General features: G+C 43.9%; 1 protein-coding gene across 4 annotated transcripts; it reads left to right on the top strand.

Annotated features, from left to right (window-relative positions):
• Positions 1–1,441: 1,441 nt before the first annotated feature.
• On the top strand, positions 1,442–17,992 carry baz2a (bromodomain adjacent to zinc finger domain, 2A). Of its 4 annotated transcripts, none has more exons than XM_023154870.3 (30): positions 1,442–1,622; positions 2,879–3,002; positions 4,181–5,080; positions 5,636–7,741; positions 7,909–8,184; positions 8,271–8,600; positions 8,680–8,740; positions 9,138–9,246; positions 9,397–9,498; positions 9,628–9,850; positions 9,949–10,010; positions 10,104–10,169; positions 10,285–10,677; positions 10,777–11,031; positions 11,128–11,342; positions 11,433–11,507; positions 11,595–11,769; positions 11,850–11,912; positions 11,998–12,142; positions 12,236–12,870; positions 12,955–13,297; positions 13,475–13,630; positions 13,714–13,874; positions 14,204–14,269; positions 14,373–14,656; positions 14,764–14,899; positions 15,023–15,169; positions 15,282–15,511; positions 15,635–15,778; positions 16,053–17,992. In XM_023154870.3, exons 2-30 carry the CDS (start codon positions 2,879–2,881, stop codon positions 16,210–16,212), a joined length of 8,142 nt encoding a protein of 2,713 aa, XP_023010638.3. In that variant the 5' UTR covers positions 1,442–1,622; the 3' UTR covers positions 16,213–17,992. The 4 variants fall into 4 exon arrangements, with proteins under 4 accessions (XP_023010638.3, XP_076734782.1, XP_076734780.1 ...); XM_076878667.1 differs by having other exon boundaries at positions 1,494–1,514; XM_076878665.1 differs by lacking the exon at positions 1,442–1,622 and adding an exon at positions 1,749–1,966.
• Positions 17,993–18,830: the final 838 nt, after the last annotated feature.

Raw genomic sequence — 18,830 nt, 5'->3', positions numbered from 1 at the left:
AGCACACTTTGGGCTCCTTTGTACTAACTGTCATGTCATATCACAAAGCTCAGATCATCTCAAACTGGTTTCTTGAACATGACACAGTCATCAGATCTCAGTCCAGTAGAGAACTTTGGGGGTGTGATGAAACGGGAGACACACATCATTTGCAGCTAATAAATCTCCAGTAACTTTGTGATCCTATCATGTCAATATGGAGCAAAATCCAGAGAAATGTTTCCAGCATCTTTCTGAATCTTTGCAATTAAAGCAGTTCTGAAGGCAAAATGAGATGCTATACATATCTAACAAAGGAGTTAGTGAGTGTGTATTTTAAGCTCAACTATAAAATGACTGCTGAGTGTATGATGCACTAAATAATTTACTGCAAAGAAAAGGAGGTGGATGGCAGTGAAGCTTCCTAAACTAGAGAAATATTATAAAAGACCTTTAGGGGGCATCAGTGAATTGCATTGGGATCAGCCGGCATGGGATACGCATAATTACATCATTTTAACATACAAAACGCCCACACGTCATTTACCTTGTACTGGAGTATTTGTACTTGAGTAGGATTTGGGGTAACTGTAACTTTTACCCGTGTATTTCGGCGCTATGACCCTGAAGCCTTCAGGCTCCTCGGCCCAGAATATTAGCATACTTCCTCTTCGGGCCTGAATTTCTCACTGATTGTCATTCAGCAGAAGGTGACGGTAATAAGCAACATGAGTTTCCTGTTTTCACCCTGAAGCGCATTAAAATAAAAGCGTGGCTCTCATATACAGAACGTTTATGAGAGACAAAGAGAGACATGGCAGTCATATGAGTGAATTAAAACCCACTAAAGAGTTCTGCAATAACAAAAACTGTGGTACAAGTACGACGTCAAGAGAGGAAAAAGCTTCTAAAAACTTACTTTGCTGAAAGTTAATAATCTTTGAATCTTTTTTGTTTTTCAAGTGAATGTCAATTAAGATAAAGATTGAGATAAAGCTAAAAGATAACTGGCCAAATATGTATGAAAGTGTTTATGTCAATTAACCATAGCAATTATGTAGTAAATTATTTTAACTTTGTCTCTTTAATGCTGCTTCAATTCTAGACATCTGTAATAATAATGCAATAAAATTATTATAATTCTTCATAATAAAAAGGAACTATTTTTCATGTTTTACGTGCATTTGGTTGGTAATTCTTTTACTTGTAATAGCAGATACTATTGTTAGTATTGACTAATAATAATAATAATAATTCCTATATTATTATAATTATCAATAATAATAGTTATTATTATTATTATTATTATTGCTAAGTTTGAGCTTTTATCTATTTGTATTTATAGTTTAATGTCCTTGTTTATTTTTTATTTGTTTAGTTTTATTTATTTACTTTTTTTTGGGTGAAATTTAGTGAACAAATGTAACCGGATGCATACGTAGTTATTGTTGGGACATTTGCTCCTGTTCGCTCTGTTCTGTGATCATGGCTGCACCGGACCACACCAGCCATGTTTGCTAATTTAAAACCCAAAGGTTAGGGGAATAGTTGTTTATTATTTATCGCCTTGCCATCTTCACCCGCACATCCGTTAAGAAGAACGTTTAGAGACACCTGCGCCTTCGGGACCCGAGGACTGAAAGGTCGGACACGCTTTTAGAGAAATATCGGGGAAACTTTGGACGGTGGAAGTGTGGGAGGATCGTGATGCTCTGTGAAAATTGTCTGTGCTCGCAGCGTAAACAATGTAACTTCATCTGGCTGCTAGCTAACGTTAGCCCGTGAACAAAAGGGGAGCACGCCTCCATCTGTTAACTAGCGAGCCTGATGAGGGGGTTGATGTTGGTCATTACCGGCAGACCGGTGGATATTTATTTCGTTCGCGGAGCTCTCTATCACTGATGGGCATCATGGATCCAACGTAGCGTGGTTATGGTACCTGCTACCCGGCTATGAGCTAACATCGCAGCGCTTACTCTGGATAAACGTAAAGGATGCTATTAAGTTAGCTACGTGGCTAGCGTATGTTAGCTAGGCTCTTTTGTGATGATTTAGCTAAATAACCTTGGAACTGGAGCGGGGTGGGTTTTCGCACGGAATTTCACGTTAAAATAAACTGTCTGAATGGCTTTTTGAAGAGTTGAACTTGTATCCAACGTTATCAATGGTTAGCTCAGTTGACTCGCAAGTGGTAGAAATGGGGGTTTGTTCGTTTGTTAGCGCAGCTAGCGCGACAAGCTAACGCCTGCTATTGCAACGGCCTTACTGAAATAGGAAATCAAGTGTCCTGAGGGCTATTTATGCATTGCAGACAGCCTTTAAACGGAGAGTGGCGTAGAAAACAATTATCCAGGCCTCACGGTGTGAAATATTATCACTCCCATTGTTATTGAGCTGAGGCCGCCGGGTCTTCAGACTGTTTGTGTCTGGGCCGTACATTTATCACCGTAGACCTGAAGAGCCTGAGCTCGTGTTAGCAGCAGCAGTGCCTCATCAGCGGTAATGATGAGCTTCTATCGTAATATCCCGTTTGTCCATTACACTCGCTAGGGCCTGGCATCTGCTGTTGCTGGCTGCGACATTTTGACGGTTGTTGTTGGAGCGAAATGGTGCTGCCTGTCACAAGCCGCAGCTGCCAGAATCACCGAGGAAAGACATTTCGTGGAAGAAATAGCACGCATTACGTAGCGTCGACTGCCTTCAAAAGTGCACGAAAAGAAGCGAAAATGAATTAAATAATATGTTTGAGAGCCATTTGGTCATGCAGATTCTCACACATTTAATCCGTGCTCAGTACCTGCACCGCTTCCATACGTCATACTGTAGACTAACATTAGGTAGCAGACTGAATGAATACATTTAATAAATTAACTATTTATTTATTTTTGATGTTTTTCAGATGGATTCAAATAATCATTTCAACTATGGCACTCACTCTTCAGCAAACTCAGGACTGAAACTCTCCTCAGGGGATTCTCTTTATACTAACGGGTCCTCCATGAGTTTTCCTCAGCAGGGGAAGAGTGAGTATTTCTGCACCTTAGAATAAAATGAACCTTACTGTTTATATATAAAAGAAAAAAATTGTGGCCTTTACCATAAAGTGGGATTAGGGGGCTTACTGAGTTCTTACTGAGAACTACAGGGTTAAAACCCTGGGTTTTCAATGGTAGGATTGTTGTTCAACTTGGAATATATCACCGTGGTAACTTATAGTGCAGAACTCACCTGCTAGAGCGGTTTATGTTCAAGATAAGACAACATCAGGTATATGAATTCATCACTAGAGCATTTCTTTGGAGAAAAGACCTAGAGGTTTTAGAAACTGAAATTTTTGCTTTTATTTGCTGAACATCAATTAAGAAACTCAGATTTCCCTTTTCTTCAGGTGAGACTTTATCATTCCTGATGTTTTTTTGTTTCCTGCAATGATATTTATTGTTATATTATCCTTAATATATTTATGCGGTGCTCACCTAAGCCATGAAACTGATGACATTTCCACAAACTACAAGTAGGAAAAAGTACCCTGACCGGTTTGAACTTTTTGTGTGTGTGCTGTTTCCTTCTTCTCAAAACACTTGACATCACTTGGGCTGCAGTTGAAAGAGAAAGCTAGAAGTGTCTTAGGCACATCTTGACATTGAATGAACTGTAATACTGAAACGCCTGGTAACTTACGCAGCATTTTTTCCAGCTTTTCTTTCTTGCTTCAGTTAGGCCAGATGTTTTTGGCATACTGGGCCTTTTCCAGTCTTACTGACTATATCACTTAAAGTCCGCACACGTTCATACAACAATTGTAATACTATCCTTTTCCTCTCTCACATGCCCACACACTGCTTTCAGTCTGTATTATGTGTTAAAACTCCTTATAGTTTTTTTTTAATATTTTAATTTTATTCCTTTGTAACATCAGTACTCTACCTTCAGTAGATTTGTGGATGATTGGTCAAATGCTGCCATTGTCACCCTTTTAATGTGCACATGGTCATAGCTAGATTGGGAAACCCTGGCTTGATTTATGGAGTTGGTAACCATATTGACCACTTAGCCTGATTGACAAAGTGTGAAACCAGATAAGGGAATGATGTCTTGGGTATGTTGAAATTGCTTTGCAGTACAGGCCCCAGATCTCAGTGACTCAGAGACAGATTTTTACCATTATAGCTTTTTTTCAACTTGTATTTCTTACTAACAGATATGAATGGCGAAATGAATGTGAATGGCGTCACTACTGTACTCGGATCCAGTGTCCCTGGTTCCCACCCACCATCGGCCCCTTATCCACACTTGAGCAACCACCACCAGAGCAGCGTGGGCTATGACTACTTGTGGGGAGGGCACCCTCAGTATGGCCCAGCTGTGAGCAACTCTCCTGCGCATGGGATGCATCAGAAGCAGTCTACACCTGGGATGGTTCAGCCTCAGTCACAGCATCAGTTCCAGGGTCATGGACAGTACCAGCTGAATGGGGGGATAGAAAGCTCCCATCAGGCCCCTGTTTCAGGCCCAGCGAACATGCCTCTCACGGGGAACCAGTACTGGAACAGGAGTAACCCTGGCACCCAGCAGATGAGTTATAATTCCCATGGCATGTATGGGACCTACCAGAGTCAAGCACATCCTGGGATTACACCACCACAGCATCACCAGCAGCAGTCCTTACAGGCAACCCCTCATCAGGCATCACAACAACACTTCCATTCCTCCCAGCCTCTCCCACACCACCGCCACCAGCAGCACCAGCAACCACAGCATTACGGCATGATGCCGAATGGGATGCCGTATTACCAGCATCAGCACCCGTCCCTGTCATCACCCCAGCAGCAGCAGCAGCAGCCGCCACCACAACAGCAAACTCAGCCACAAGCCCAGGCTCAGATGATGCCTCCAGCTTCTCAGAATTTCACTCCTCCACGTGGCAGCCCTCAGCACCACAGCTTAGGCAGAGGGAGCACTGGCAGCCCTCTGCCCGTGGGGATGTCCTCAGCACAAATGATGTCACCATCAGCTGTGCAGGATAGTGGATCTCCAAAGGGCCACAGCAGGGAACGGAGCCCCCACTCTAGCAATGTGGGGATGTCCTCTCCAATGCAAGGTGACCCTTAAATATATTTTTGTTTTTTGCAGTTTCAATCAATTTAATCAATCTGTGTATAGTCTATTTCCTCATTTTAATGCCAGCTTTTGAGTGATACAAATAACTGTGATAGACTGTGTTAGTTGTTAAATGTGAATTGATTACTTGACCAACAGAAACAGCTGATGTTTTGTCCTGGTAATCAGAAAGCCAAATGTATTTAGACAAAATATTGCAATTTAATGAGTCACCTTTTAATTCCTGGAAAAGGATAAATAAATCATCAAGTGTTTAATTCATAATAAAACAGAAAATATTTCCAGTCTTAGTTAATACAGTGTTCAGTATTACGTCACTCGTTGACATTATTTATTATTGGGGACAGTGCCATTATTTAACCAGCAGGTGCCAATGTTTGACTATGTTTAATGTCTGATCAGTCGAAATTATTATTATTTTTTTTATTTTCACTATCTATGTTTAGTATGAGAATAAAAACCATGTGTTTCAGTGTACAACAATCTCGCATTATATTAACAGTTTTGCTATGTTTTTTTCCCCTCCTTATTTTAGGGCATACGAGGGAAACTGTCAGGGAGGTAGACACAAGCTACAACGGCAGTGATAGGTCACCTGTTGCCCAGAGGCTACCCAAGACTGATAGTCACCAATCCAAACCTCCTGCTGCTCATGTGGGTCCTCCGAGTGATTATCGTCAGCTTTCGGAACAGCCAGCAGCTCAGCGCCCAGAAATGTCTTCCCCAGTCAGAGATCCAGCTGTTAACCCACCTCCTCAGTCGCAGCTCTCTGTGGCTACAGCAAATACATCTGTTTCTTTAACCAAGTCCTCAACACCACCTCAGGTGTCTGCAGCTCCTGCTTTCTCTGGATCTCCTACATCTGAGGCTGGACCCACTATAATTTCGTCTCCTGATGTAGAATCTACTTCACCACAAATATCAACACCTCCCAGTGTATCCTTTGCCCCATCTCCAACAGCTGCTCCCAGGCTCTCTTCTCCTCCCCTGATGGTTCAAGGCCTCAGGCCTCCCCCTCCTGGCATGAGTGATATATCACCTGCAGGATTCAAGCATCTGTTAGTGGGGTCTTCATCCACCTCATCGCTTCCTGTATCACCTTCAAAGCTGTCTACACCTCTTGCTTCGACTGATAGTTTGTCTAGACCTGCAGCAGTTTCTTCAGTCTCTTCATCATTGGAGTCTGCATTTCATCAAAAGCCTGCAACTGTTTCTGGACTTCCTGTACAACAGTCGCCTCCTTCCATAGTGTCTGCATCTACTTACTCTGAACCCAGCTTGTTGGTTGAGAGGCAAATGGTTCAAGAATCTAAGCCACCTTTGATGCCACCACGTTTCTCTGATGCATCTGGAGGTCAACATGAAAAGCCTGGACCCCCAAAACTGATTTCTGACTCTGTGGCTGCAAATTCCTTATCTGGCGGTTTAGCTCCATCTCAGATGTCTTTATTGGGACCTTCAACCTTGACACCACCTGGCCCTTGCTCATTGCCATCTGCATCACCCTCTTCAGTGGAAAAAACTCCTCTAGTTGGCAGTGAACCAGCATTCACACTGCAGGGTCAGAAATACACTCCTCAAGCTGTTGATTTGGGTCTTTCCATTGCTTCATCACCACCAGGGGGCATGAATTTGCCCTCGATCACTGACCATGTAAGTCCTACAGTGAGACCTCTGTCTACCCTACCTCTTCTAACCACTCAAGCCTCCAGGACTGCACCCCTACCCAGCCCTCCTGCCTTGGTGTCTGTTCCTCCTGTAACGGGTACATCTTCTGGAGTGGTCCAAAGTTCTGACCTTGAGCGACATCCTCCTAACACCGCTCCTCCTCGTGTGCTAAAGCAGTCACCTTCCAAGTCTGAGCACCATGGCCATTGTGAGGACAGGAAAGCACTAGCTGATAAAAGAAATGAAAACGCAGAGGAACACCTCCCTTTGCTTGATTCAGGCCTGGTAAGGATGCCACAGCTGGAAGCACCTGAGAGTCATAAATCTGAAAGTCAGCCACCCAAATCCCTCTCTGAGCTTCCTGGGAAAACTTTACAAACCACACTCGCTCCTGATCAAAAGCCCAAGAATGGGCAAACAGATTCTGAAAATCACCACATGCCAAGTGATGTCTGGGCAGCAGAGGACTGCACGATAGACCAAGCTCCTCTCAGAAAGTCTCCATACCTTAGCAGGACAAGCTTTGCAAACTCTTCGCATCCGGCCTCTCAGTATGACGGCAATTCAACCTGCAACACCCCCTCTGGAATCAGTGTCGACTCTACTTTAGAAAAGACCTCTCTTTTAGGCGGTGATAGCTCATGGATAGAGGACTCGACTCACTTTGACAACAGCTTTCACGTGAGAAAGGGCAATTCTCAGTTTGACAACACTTCCTGCGCAGAAGAGGAGCCATCTAGTATATTTGACAACTCTGTAGATAGCAGCTTTTCTGTGGAAGACTCCAGAGACAACACATTAGACTCCACCAGGGAAGGAGAGACCTCAGAAGCAGAAGAAACCAGGAACGGCTGCGAAATTACAGGAGAATCAGTGATGGAGTCTTCTCTAGACAACACCTCTCAGACTGAAGAGCCTCCTGTTGATTTGAGTGATGTGTCCAACACACACTTGTTTGTGTCATCTCAGCAAGGTACAGTTATTTCTTTTCTGATCATTAAAACTAGTATGGCATCATTTGACAGGAAGAAGTTGTCAGTTTAAATAATAGAGTATTATTCTTTATCAGAATATTCTTTTCTCTGTTGGAACTGTACGCCTAACATCACTTACTTAGTCTTGAGCTCTGTTCATTCTCAGGACCTGAAGCAGGCTGGGATCCCAGAGGACATGATACACCAGACTCATCTGGAGGCATTAATACTAAAATCGCTGCTGATGACACAATGACACCACCAAGTTTCAAGATGAGAGATGAGAACTTCATCGCCTTCAGTACCCCAGCACAGAGCCCTGCTGTACACCCACTCCAACAAGTTACTGATCAGACTTTGCCAGCTGCCGGAGGAAATCTGAAAACCCCAGGGAAACCACGCAAACCTCGAACTACTAAGGCAATATGGATTAAACCTGCAGGTATTTAACAGTCGACTTCCAACAGAGTGCTATTCTAATAGTATTAGATTTTACCTTACAATATTTTTTTTCTCTTTTGTGTTCAGCTCCAGAGGAGGTCCAGCCGAAGCCTCGGGGTCGAACCCCAAAGGTGGAGAAAATGAAGTCTAACGAACAGGAAGGGACTAATGTGGAGCCAGCTAAGGGCAGAAAGAGAAAGAAGTCTCTAAAGGTTGATGCGCACGAAACATCTGGGGAGGCTGGGCCTTCCACAGAAGAGGTTGATCCAATAACAGCCACGATTGACGCTGTTTTGGCCAACGCTTCATCTATCAGCCCAACAGTCGAGAAAGCCAAGAAGATGAAAAGGGTGAAGAAACAAGATGCAGAAACAGCTGGTGATGATGCTGATGAAAACGACGACAGCTCCACTGCAGGTAATGAAAAGGCCATTTTGTTGAAAGAAGATGTCACTGTTTAAGAGTTTGATGGTAAACCTTTGGTTTGTTGGAACAGGTGAATCTGGCAGACGAAGAGTGGCAACAGAGGAGCAGGTCCAGTTCCCTCTGCTGCACGGGTAAAGTTTCCTTTTACTGTTTATTGAGCTTTTACACGACACAAATTCAGTCAGAACTCGTCATATAAAAAAAAATTCTAAGTCAACACAGTCAAATATTCACATGACAGAAGCGCTATTTGGATTTAGTGAGCACGCTTATCTTTGCTGAAGCTTTAATAACTGATGTCAAGTTAAATTATTATAAAAACGTCTTCATTAACAATGTCAATTTTTCAGTGAGGTTTTGTCCTTGCTAGCCAAATGTGATACCATGGAAACCTAGATGTAAACAAACTAAACCAGACGTATATCTGGAAAGATGATAAATTCATATTTGTTGTTTACAAAAATATCCTTAAATTAGTTGGAAAAAGGTATGACAAGACTGTAATGATCAATGCTGTTTTAATTGTAGTTGGAAGAGAGAGATTCGTGTGAAGAAAATGGAGAACCGGATGAAGGGCGAAACTTGGTACTATACTCCTTGTGGAAGGAGGATGAAACAGTTTCCAGAAATTATCAAGGTGAATTTCCCAGAACTTTTTAATTATTCTTAAAAAGTTATTTGAAACTCTTAAAATCATGGTCTTCTCATTTATGGTTTTATATTATGTTAAAACTCGGATTTTTGTCTCATGCTTCTCCGGCTGTGTCTTTATTACTTAATGACACAGTACTTGAAGAAACACACAGACAGTGTGGTCACGCGAGAACACTTCAGCTTCAGTCCACGCATGCCTGTTGGAGACTTCTACGAAGAGAGAGAAACTCCCGAGGTCTGTATATTTTCACATTAGAACTATAAAGTATTCAAATACTCAACAGTTAAACTTTAGGTATTAAAAATGCTTAAAAAATATATAGGAAAATTGTTTTTGAAAGTCTGTTTTCTCTGTGTTTTATAGGGTGTGAAGTGGGTCCTTCTGGCTAATGAGGAAGTTCCCTCTATGATCATGGCCATCACTGGTCGTCGTGGTCGACCTCCAAATCCCGATAAAGAAAAACCTCGCAGGGTTCGTGCGGTAAAGGGAGGACAGGTCCGTCGCCCCGGTAGACCTCCTAAACCGAAGATGATTGATTTCCTTAGCAAGGTTGATGCCAAGCTGCTTAAACGACTTGAAGCCAAGGGTGAGTAAAGAAGTTGTGCGTAATGTCTTTGCTCATTATATAAACTCATTCTTTCTACTGCGACTAAATAATTTTTAATTCCCTGTGTTTAAAAATAGAAGCTCTCACAGAGGAGGAAAAGGAGAAATTGGCTAAAATCAAAAAGAAAATGAAAAGAAAGGTATGTAGATCAAGTTGATTGTAATCCTGATCTGTTACACTATTCATTTATCATCCTGATTTTGTTGGTGCCGTTTATTTATTGTTTTTTTAGGCAAGAATGAAAAGAAGGGAGGATGCAAAGATTAAGAAAATGAGAGATGAAAAAAAGAGAGCAAAGGTAAAGAAAAATGCTTAACACTCGTGTCTTCAGACGCACATCTTTATCACCTCCACCTCTTCATCATTTTGTGTTTATTTCTTATTTTATTTTATTTTATTCATTTTTGTTTTAGCTCGAGCAAGAGGCCCAGCACCTAGAGGCAAAGGCTGAACCAACTGACCCATCAGCGCCACAGGCTTCACAGCCGGCATCAGAGTCTGCTGCAGAGCCTAAGAATCTCGGCCGGAGGAGGTCAATTAAGGTTGAGCCCACCCCACCGGTTCAGCAGACTGACACGGAAAGGGTGGCCCAGGGTAAGAGGGTGCTGGGGGCTCGGAGTAAAGCCAAGGCCCTGGCTAAAGCTCAGGCGGAGGCAGAGGCTGCAGCTCAGGCTGTTCTGGCTGCTAAGAGGGCAGCAGAGCGGAGAGCACAGGCCCAGCGACGGATGGAGGAGCGGAAGAGGCAGCAGTTGATAGCCGAAGAGCTGAAGAAGCCCACAGAGGATATGTGTCTCACTGATCACAAAGTGAGTTTTAATTTAACCCCCTTTTTAGAAAATGTTTTTTTTTTTAAATTTTGATGTAAAAACTGATGTTTTGTGACCTTTGAACTTTGTTTCCAATAGCCCCTCCCGGAGCTGTCCCGTATTCCTGGTGTGGTGCTTTCTGGAACAGCTTTTGCTCACTGTCTGGCTGTGGTAGAGTTCTTACACGGGTATGGAAAGGTGATCGGTCTCAACATACCCAAGGACATCCCCAGCCTTGCTACCCTGCAGGAAGGCCTCCTGGGCCTGGGTGACAGCCAAGGAGAGCTGCAGGATCTACTGATAAAGCTGGTGGAGGCTGCACTACATGATCCAGGCCTACCATCGTATTATCAGGTGTGTGTGATACACTTCAAGCATTCTGCTTATTAATGTACCCCCATTTGGTATGTGGCGGAAACCCGTTAGTCTGAGTTTTTCTTTAATCTCCAGTCGGTAAAGATCCTTGGGGAAAAGCTGGTTGAGTTGGAGCTGAGCCGCAGCACAGTTTCAGAAGTACTTCGCATTTTTTTGGAAGCTCATGGCTATGAGACAGAAGTGTGCAACACCCTGAGAACCAAACCATTTCACGCCCTGCCTCCTGACACCAAGGCAGCCATCCTGGGTTTCCTTGTGGAAGAGCTTAACAGCAGTAACACTGTGATCAAGTATGTTCAAGATGATTACTTGTTCTAAGACTGCTTAAAGGGAGAGTTTACTCAAGAAATAGTAAGATCAGTGTTTGTTTTAAATTTCAGTGATATTGACAACACAGTGGAGAATATGACAACCTACAGGAAGAACAAGTGGATCATTGAGGGGAAACTCCGAAAGTAAGATCAATGTTCTTAAACGCTTATTTTCAGTTCTGCTACTTATCCAAGCAGTATTAAATGTTGGACTTGTTTTCCTCCTGCCAGGCTGAAGGCGGTGCTATCACGTCGTACAGGACGCTCAGAGGAAGAGCTGTGTTTTGAGGAGAGGAGGCGTAGTGCAAGAGTAGCTGAGGAGGAGAACCTCAGCCTGGAGGAGAGTGGTGTAATCCTTGAGAGAGGGAACCGCCGTGCACGCAAAGAAGAACCCAAACTCAGTGATGTATGTTTCAGCTCTACTGTTTTAACTACAGCACGATCATGCATGCACTTGAGACTAATTGAACTCCTTCTTTGCTGCAGAGCGAGAGCCCTACCAATGCTAGCATTCCAGAGCTTGAAAGGCAGATAGATAAGCTAACTAAGGTAAAGCTGATATGACACAGGCACAGTGCTGTATACATGTTTGTTGCTTAATATTAAATATTCCTTTGCTCTTAATCCTCCACAGCGCCAAGCGTTTTTCCGTAAAAAGCTGCTACAGTCATCTCATTCCATGCGGGCCATACTGCTGGGGCAGGACCGTTACCGGCGCAGATATTTGGCCCTACCTCACCTTGGAGGAGTTCTCGTCGAGGGCCCTGAAGAGCTGCTGAGTAAGTCTGAGTCTAAACTCGAATATTTATGCTTTATAAACCCTTGACTTGTCTGTCGTTACTTCAGCATTTCCTTACTGTTCTATCTTGTAGCTTCTGGAGAAGTCCTTATAGCGGAGGTGCCTGTCACCTTCCTTAAAAAAGAGCCCAAAAAGGAGCCCAAAGTTGAGGAAGCTCCCTTACCAACCACTCCTCCTCCTACTCTGCCTTCCTCTCCGACTTCTGCGACCCCAGGCCAGGCCCAGACCTTCTCTGCGGAGGAGGAGGATCCCCTCCCGGGCACTGCATCCCTCATGAGCAGGCCGAGAGGACGCGGACGTCCCCGGAAAATCAAACCTGAAGTTGAGCTTCACCTCCGCACAGCAAAAATCCGCCGCCGGCGTAGAAGTAGCGTCAGGTCCCGGAGTGAGGAAGGGCCAGGATCACCAAATAGCGGGACACAAGACCTCACACAAGCGGCTTTCCAGAGCTGGCTCAGCCAATCACAGGAAGCAGTGATGAATGGCACATGCTCATCAGCAGGGGAAGCTCCAGAGGGTAATCGACCGGAGGAGAGTGTTAAAGAGATGGCAGAGAAGCAAGGACAGTGGTTCAACCTGCTCCCCAAACAACCGTGTGATGATAACTCTCTGACTGAGCTCCAGACGCCCACTTCACCCAGCTCACCCCCCAAACTTCTCCCGCAGATCCCGAGTGCTCTGTCTGCACTTACTGCTCCACTCGTGCAGGTTAGCCACCAGAATGATGATAGTAAATATTACAACAATGCACAGTCTGTATAATGTAAAAATCAATAATCTCCTCCTTCTTAGCCGGACCCACTTTTGCCTTGCCTACCTCCTGCTGACCCTGTGGTTCCAGCACCACCAGCACTACAGGACATTCCACCTACAGGCCCTGGTTGTGCTGTCCCAGCCAGTTCTCCACCAACAAACCCTCAGCTCCTTCCAACTCCCAATCTTCCAGCTCCATCCACTCCTGCCACACCTGCCAGACCAGCTCGCAGGCGAAGGAGAGGCAGCAGAGGGAGCAGTCCTGCCCGCAGAGGGCCCCGTGGAGCTGCAGCAAAACGCCGCGGCCGCCCACCAAACTCAGTTTTCCAGGAGCTTGAACAGCAGTACTTCACACAGCTAGTGGTCAAGCCTATCCCAGCATGTAAGTACTGAAATGTATCAGTTTTACCTCAGAAATTATTTGAATTCCATAAATATGCATGAAGATTTCTGTGGCCTTCACTGTTTTCTGGGGTGACATACTCTTCCTGTGTTTTTGGTTTCTTTTTTCACTTGTTTAATGTGTTTAATTTTGCTTCTTTTTCTTTCCCCCCTCCAGCAATGGTGCGTGGCTGGTGGTGGATCAAGACCCCAGAGGAACTGTTTATCACCTTGCAGTCCCTCCATCCAAGAGGCATCAGGGAGAAGGTGCTCCATAAGCATTTAGCCAAACACATGGAGAGCTTGGCCGAGATATGCACCAAACCGATTAACGGTGAATGTTGTTAACTGGATCATTATGAGCTTTCCCATAATTGTGCCATATTTGTTCTCATTAAGATTTTCTCATCCAATTAGACCCAATCTTTGAGTTGAAGGTAGAAGAGAAGGATGCTCTGCTAGAGGCTCTGCAGCAGCCCTGGCAAGTGCAGGAGAAAACAGTGGAGACAGACATCAGCGCACTACAGTGGGTGGAGGACCTGGAACAGCGGGTTATTGCTGCTGACCTCCATTTGAAGGTAGAAAATCACAACTAAAACCACACAATAAAACAGAACCACTCTGTATTCTTAAAGCTTTAACAGGAGTGAATTAATGTGATTTAAAGAAAATAAAAGCAGGAAATGTTTGCACAAGAAGTTCATATCCTCTGCAGACCTCGATATCCCTGCTTTGTGTGTGTCTCTGCTGTCAAAGAATTCATACAATGCTCCAGGATGCAGCTTTAGGTTTGAATATGCGTAAACTTTAAATGGCAACAAGAAAAGTATCTAAGTTACAACAAATGTGCATGTAGATTTTTTTTAAATTTTTTGTAGTAAAACTTATTTTATTTTGTTTTTTCAAGGCACTTCCTCAGAGCGCTATGACCGATGCTGAAACAACCACAGACGCACCAATGGCCGAATTTCAGGTAAACCTTAAAACACTGATAACACATTTCCTCTGTTGAAACCCGATGTGTGTTAAAGTCAGTCACTGATACTTAAATTCCTCCTATCTCTGTCTCCTTTAAGCCCTACACAATCCCAGATCCAGACTCCACACGCGATGACCTCCAATACTACGAACATGACGCTGACCCACGTGACGACTGGATCGTGCGAACCAAGAAGGAGTGGTCTGGCTTGCCGCGAATCGCCACACACCCGCTGGACCTGGGCGTGCTGCGGCTAGCCAACCTCGAGCGAAACATCGAGAGACGCTACCTGAAGGAGCCGCTCTGGAACCCCGCAGAAGTGATGCGCCTCGCTCCTCTCACTCCCACACCTGGAGAGGAGCATCCCATGGATGTCATCAGGTGAGAAAAACAACCTGGACTAAATGGGATAAATGAATCCTACATTTCATATGGTACACTTTTTTTTTTTTCTTTTTTTGGGGTTAACTAATTTTCTTCTGTTCCAGTCTGGAAAGTGAAATCACGTCTCGACTGCGGACATGGCGTCAGGCTTTAGACCGCTGCCGTAGTGCTCCCCAGCTGTGTCTGTGTTTACTTCAGTTGGAAAAGGCCATTGCTTGGGAGAGATCTGTGACTAAAGTGGTAAGAAATCTTAGAAATGCCTGGTTGGACTTAATTTCACTAAATTCTTCTCAAACTCCTAAGGTTTCTAACCTTTATGGGATAAATGCTTCTCTCTTTTCTTTCTTTTTCTTTTTTTTAAAGACCTGCCAAGTTTGCAAGAAGGGAGACAATGATGAGTGCCTGCTGCTGTGCGACGGCTGCGATCGTGGCTGCCACATGTACTGCTTGCGGCCTAAAATCACCCAGATTCCAGAGGGAGACTGGTTTTGTCCCACTTGTGTCGCTAAGGTGAGAACTCCTCTTCTCACTCTTGACGTCATAACACTTTGAGCCGTTTTTCAATCTTAAGATCGTATCCCTGAAATTGCTTCGTTTTAAGAAATATTCTCCTTTTTTGTAGGATGAAGACGATTCACTGCGCTTGTCCAAAAAGCGCACCAGGGTGAAGAAGAGACGTTACGAAGACGACAGCTCCGAGGACGAGGTGACAACACGACGCAGTGGCGGAATGATGACACGGCACAAAGACGTGACGACACCTCCCTCATCTTCTCGTCACTCCGGAGAAGGAAGCAGCGCTAAACGGCGCCGCATGACAACACGCAACCAACCCGACCTCACCTTCTGCGAGTGAGTCCCACCTGCCATGAGTGCACCAGCTCTGCATGATATGATTTTAAAGTCTTCTGAGATGTTTTGACAGCTACATTGCGGGGGATTCGTGTTAATACTCTTAAAAAAAATTCCTGCCAGGATCATTCTAATGGAGATGGAGGCTCATGCAGACGCCTGGCCATTCCTTGAACCTGTCAATCCCCGACTGGTGCCAGGTTACCGCCGAATCATCAAGAACCCCATGGACTTCCTCACCATGAGAGAAAGACTGTTACAAGGAGGGTAAGTGCTGATTATGCTGCACGTCTCATTAATGCAAAGAAGCGTAGGGTTCACTGCATTGCAGTGGGGAGGGGGGGGGGGTAGTCTTTCTCTCTCTCGCTCTCTTATATGAGAACTGAATGGAAAAGCACAAGAGTCTTTAGATCACAATGATGTTAGATCAACTGCTCTTACTTTATACAGTTCAATGATTTGGATTTTTCAGACATTTTTAATCCCTGCCAGTCATTTGTCCCTTGTTCTAAGCTTCTCTGCCTGTTTATCCTCATCTCAGGTACCTCAGCTGCGAGGAATTTGCAGCAGATGCTCAGTTGGTCTTCAACAACTGTGAGCTCTTCAATGAAGACACGTCAGAGGTGGGAATGGCAGGACATTCGATGAGGCGTTTCTTTGAGAGCCGCTGGGCGGAGTTCTACTCAAATAAGGAGAAATAGGAGCCTACGACGATCCCCGCTGATGGTGGGGCTGTAGACTGTTGGTGCTTTCACCGTCCCAGTCACACACTCTCCATTACTGCTAAGACTGTCTGGAGTTTCTTCCAGCTATGTGTATTCTCTGTAAAGGTATATATGTATAGATTTTGGCTATTTGTCTGTTATTGTTTCCTCTACCGGCCTAACCTTTTTCTAAGGGCCCAAAGCTGAACTGGGTTGAACTTGTACCCATTCCCCATCGCAGATAGCGAGAACGAGTCTCTGTTCACCTTCCATTGTTCCGTGTCTCCGCATCTTCACCTCAGCACCTCATTTTTGTTAGCGTTCTCCTGTCATGTCCTTTCACGTGAGCCCCATGTCGTAGCAAGGCCTTTGGTCAAGCCCCGCTGTGGGTTGATGACGCGGTCTCAGGCCCTGAGTATTTTGGCCCTCAGACTCACCCTGAAGGTCAGGGACCGATCACACTATTGCAGCCATCATGCTGGATACTGGACCTGCTTAGCCACCACTCAATGACTAAACGTATCGAAACTCTTCAGAGCTTGGGCCATTTCTTACCTGTTCATTGGAAATGTAATGTAACGTGGTCTTATGCCTAGAAGTAATTTTTTTGCTCAATATATTTTTATTATATATTCTATATATAAATATATATAAAGATTACAATAGCTGGGATTATTTAATAGCAATAGCTTGTAGTGAATGTGTACAGATTACCTTATAGAGATGTCTAGATGATTTATGAAAAGGCCAGTTAAACTAAAAGGAATCTGTTTCTGGACTGTCATGAGTAGACGTTGTATAACCTCCACTTAAAGTCTTGCACGCACACGTGAAACACTTTTCCACCACCACACACAAACATGCACACAGTCCCACACAAACACACAGACACACACCCATCTCCTGCTGCTGTGTGAAAGACACTGGTTTCCGGAACTGGAGGATTTTTAGTGTTGGTCGGTCAGTCGTAGACTATTTATTTCACTTTCCTGTGTGATAAGAGTAAATATTCAGCTAGCTACACCTGATCTGTGTCTCTGACTGTGTGCAACCAAAAGGATGGCACTGTAATTTTAAGCACTTATTAAATAGTCCGTTTGCGAGAACACACAATGAAAGTTTGCTTTTACACTGTAATCAAGATTGACAGGAGTGTATTAAAGCTTCAGACCTGCAGTTCTCTCACACACACACGTTTTTCTGTAGCTCGTCTGACCACACGAACACCTCTGAAAGGCTACAGTAGGCTAAAATCCTCTCTTTTTAAAGACTAGAATTGCAAAGGAGCTGACGATGAAGTGCTGGGCACAGTGCTGCCTGGGTTTCAACCTTACATTCCTTTTATTGATACATATTTTTTGTGCTGTACACGGGCCAATGTACAATGTTGCACGGCATGGTTGGTGTGCTATGAAGGCGACAGGATGACTCCACAGTCTGGGTTTTATTTAAACTTGTTTCTTACACTGAACTCAACACCGCTGATAGGAAATAAACGTGGATGTTCCCTATTACACTTAAAGGGACAGTGGGGTTTTTTTTGTTTTTTTTTCAAAAAACAACAAAAAAAAGGACAAAAACCAAATGTGGTGTTAAGTGACTTTTTAATAATGTACAGTTTTGGTGACTTTAAATTTGTTCCTTTATATTTTTAGGACCAATTCATCATTTTTAAGAGGAGGTATTACAAGACTCTGTTGTATTAAGGTGATGTAACACGTGTGCATCTGTAGAATGTACTGTGAGTTGAATAAAGAACCACATCTAGTAGAAAGTACTTATTTCTGTATTTCTGTTTTGCCCTTTCTCCACGGAGCTTTATATCTGGATGCTTGCATCTCTTCTCTGTCCGTCTCCCACTCCGCAGTTGTTCGATTTCCTTCAGGTGCTTCAGTTTTATCCTAATCTGGAAAAACTACCTAGTAACTGGCTATTTAACTGAAAGTTTTAAAGGTTCTGCTTGCAAAGTTCAATAGAAAAACTATTATATGTTCTACTCGAGCAGTTGGGTATACAGCTCCAATCTTAAAACCATCCATCTTGTAAACTCTCATCCTGACAAAACATCTCTGTGGACAACGATCCTTCAGGGATGACCTGTGGTTTCAAACGTGGGTTGCTGGTTTGGGTTAGTTCTAGTAAATCCTGCTAATGTTCGATTGAAAATACATTTTTAAATTGTAATCTTCATATTTTTCAAACCGTTGCTGAATATCTTTGCTGTAATACTTGGGGAAAGCGCTGCTTTTGGGTTGTACCCGCTTTGACTTCAGAACGAAAGAGATTTTGCTCCATGTTGACATGATGATACCATCCGAATGTTGCAGCGAAAACTGAGACTCATCCAACCAAAAAACATTTTTCGTTAAACGTTAAAGCAAGCAGTCTGGCATTCTCCACTGACATCACCAAGACATTTTCACCCGGAGAACTGCCGCTCGCTGGATATTCTCTTCGTTGTAGACAATTCTCTGTAAATCTCAGACGTACTCGGATCATCTTGTACTAAAAACCATAAGATCGCTTAAATTGCGCATCTTCCAAATTCAATGCTCATTTTGAACTTCAGCAGGTCATCTTGACCATCTCTACACTCCTGAATGCATATAAATAAC

This window comes from Maylandia zebra, linkage group LG20 (assembly GCF_041146795.1).
Source record: "Maylandia zebra isolate NMK-2024a linkage group LG20, Mzebra_GT3a, whole genome shotgun sequence".
Classification (NCBI taxonomy): domain Eukaryota; kingdom Metazoa; phylum Chordata; class Actinopteri; order Cichliformes; family Cichlidae; genus Maylandia; species Maylandia zebra.
The sequence above is the reverse complement of the archived record's forward strand: the minus strand, read 5'-3'. Positions and strand labels throughout refer to the sequence as shown.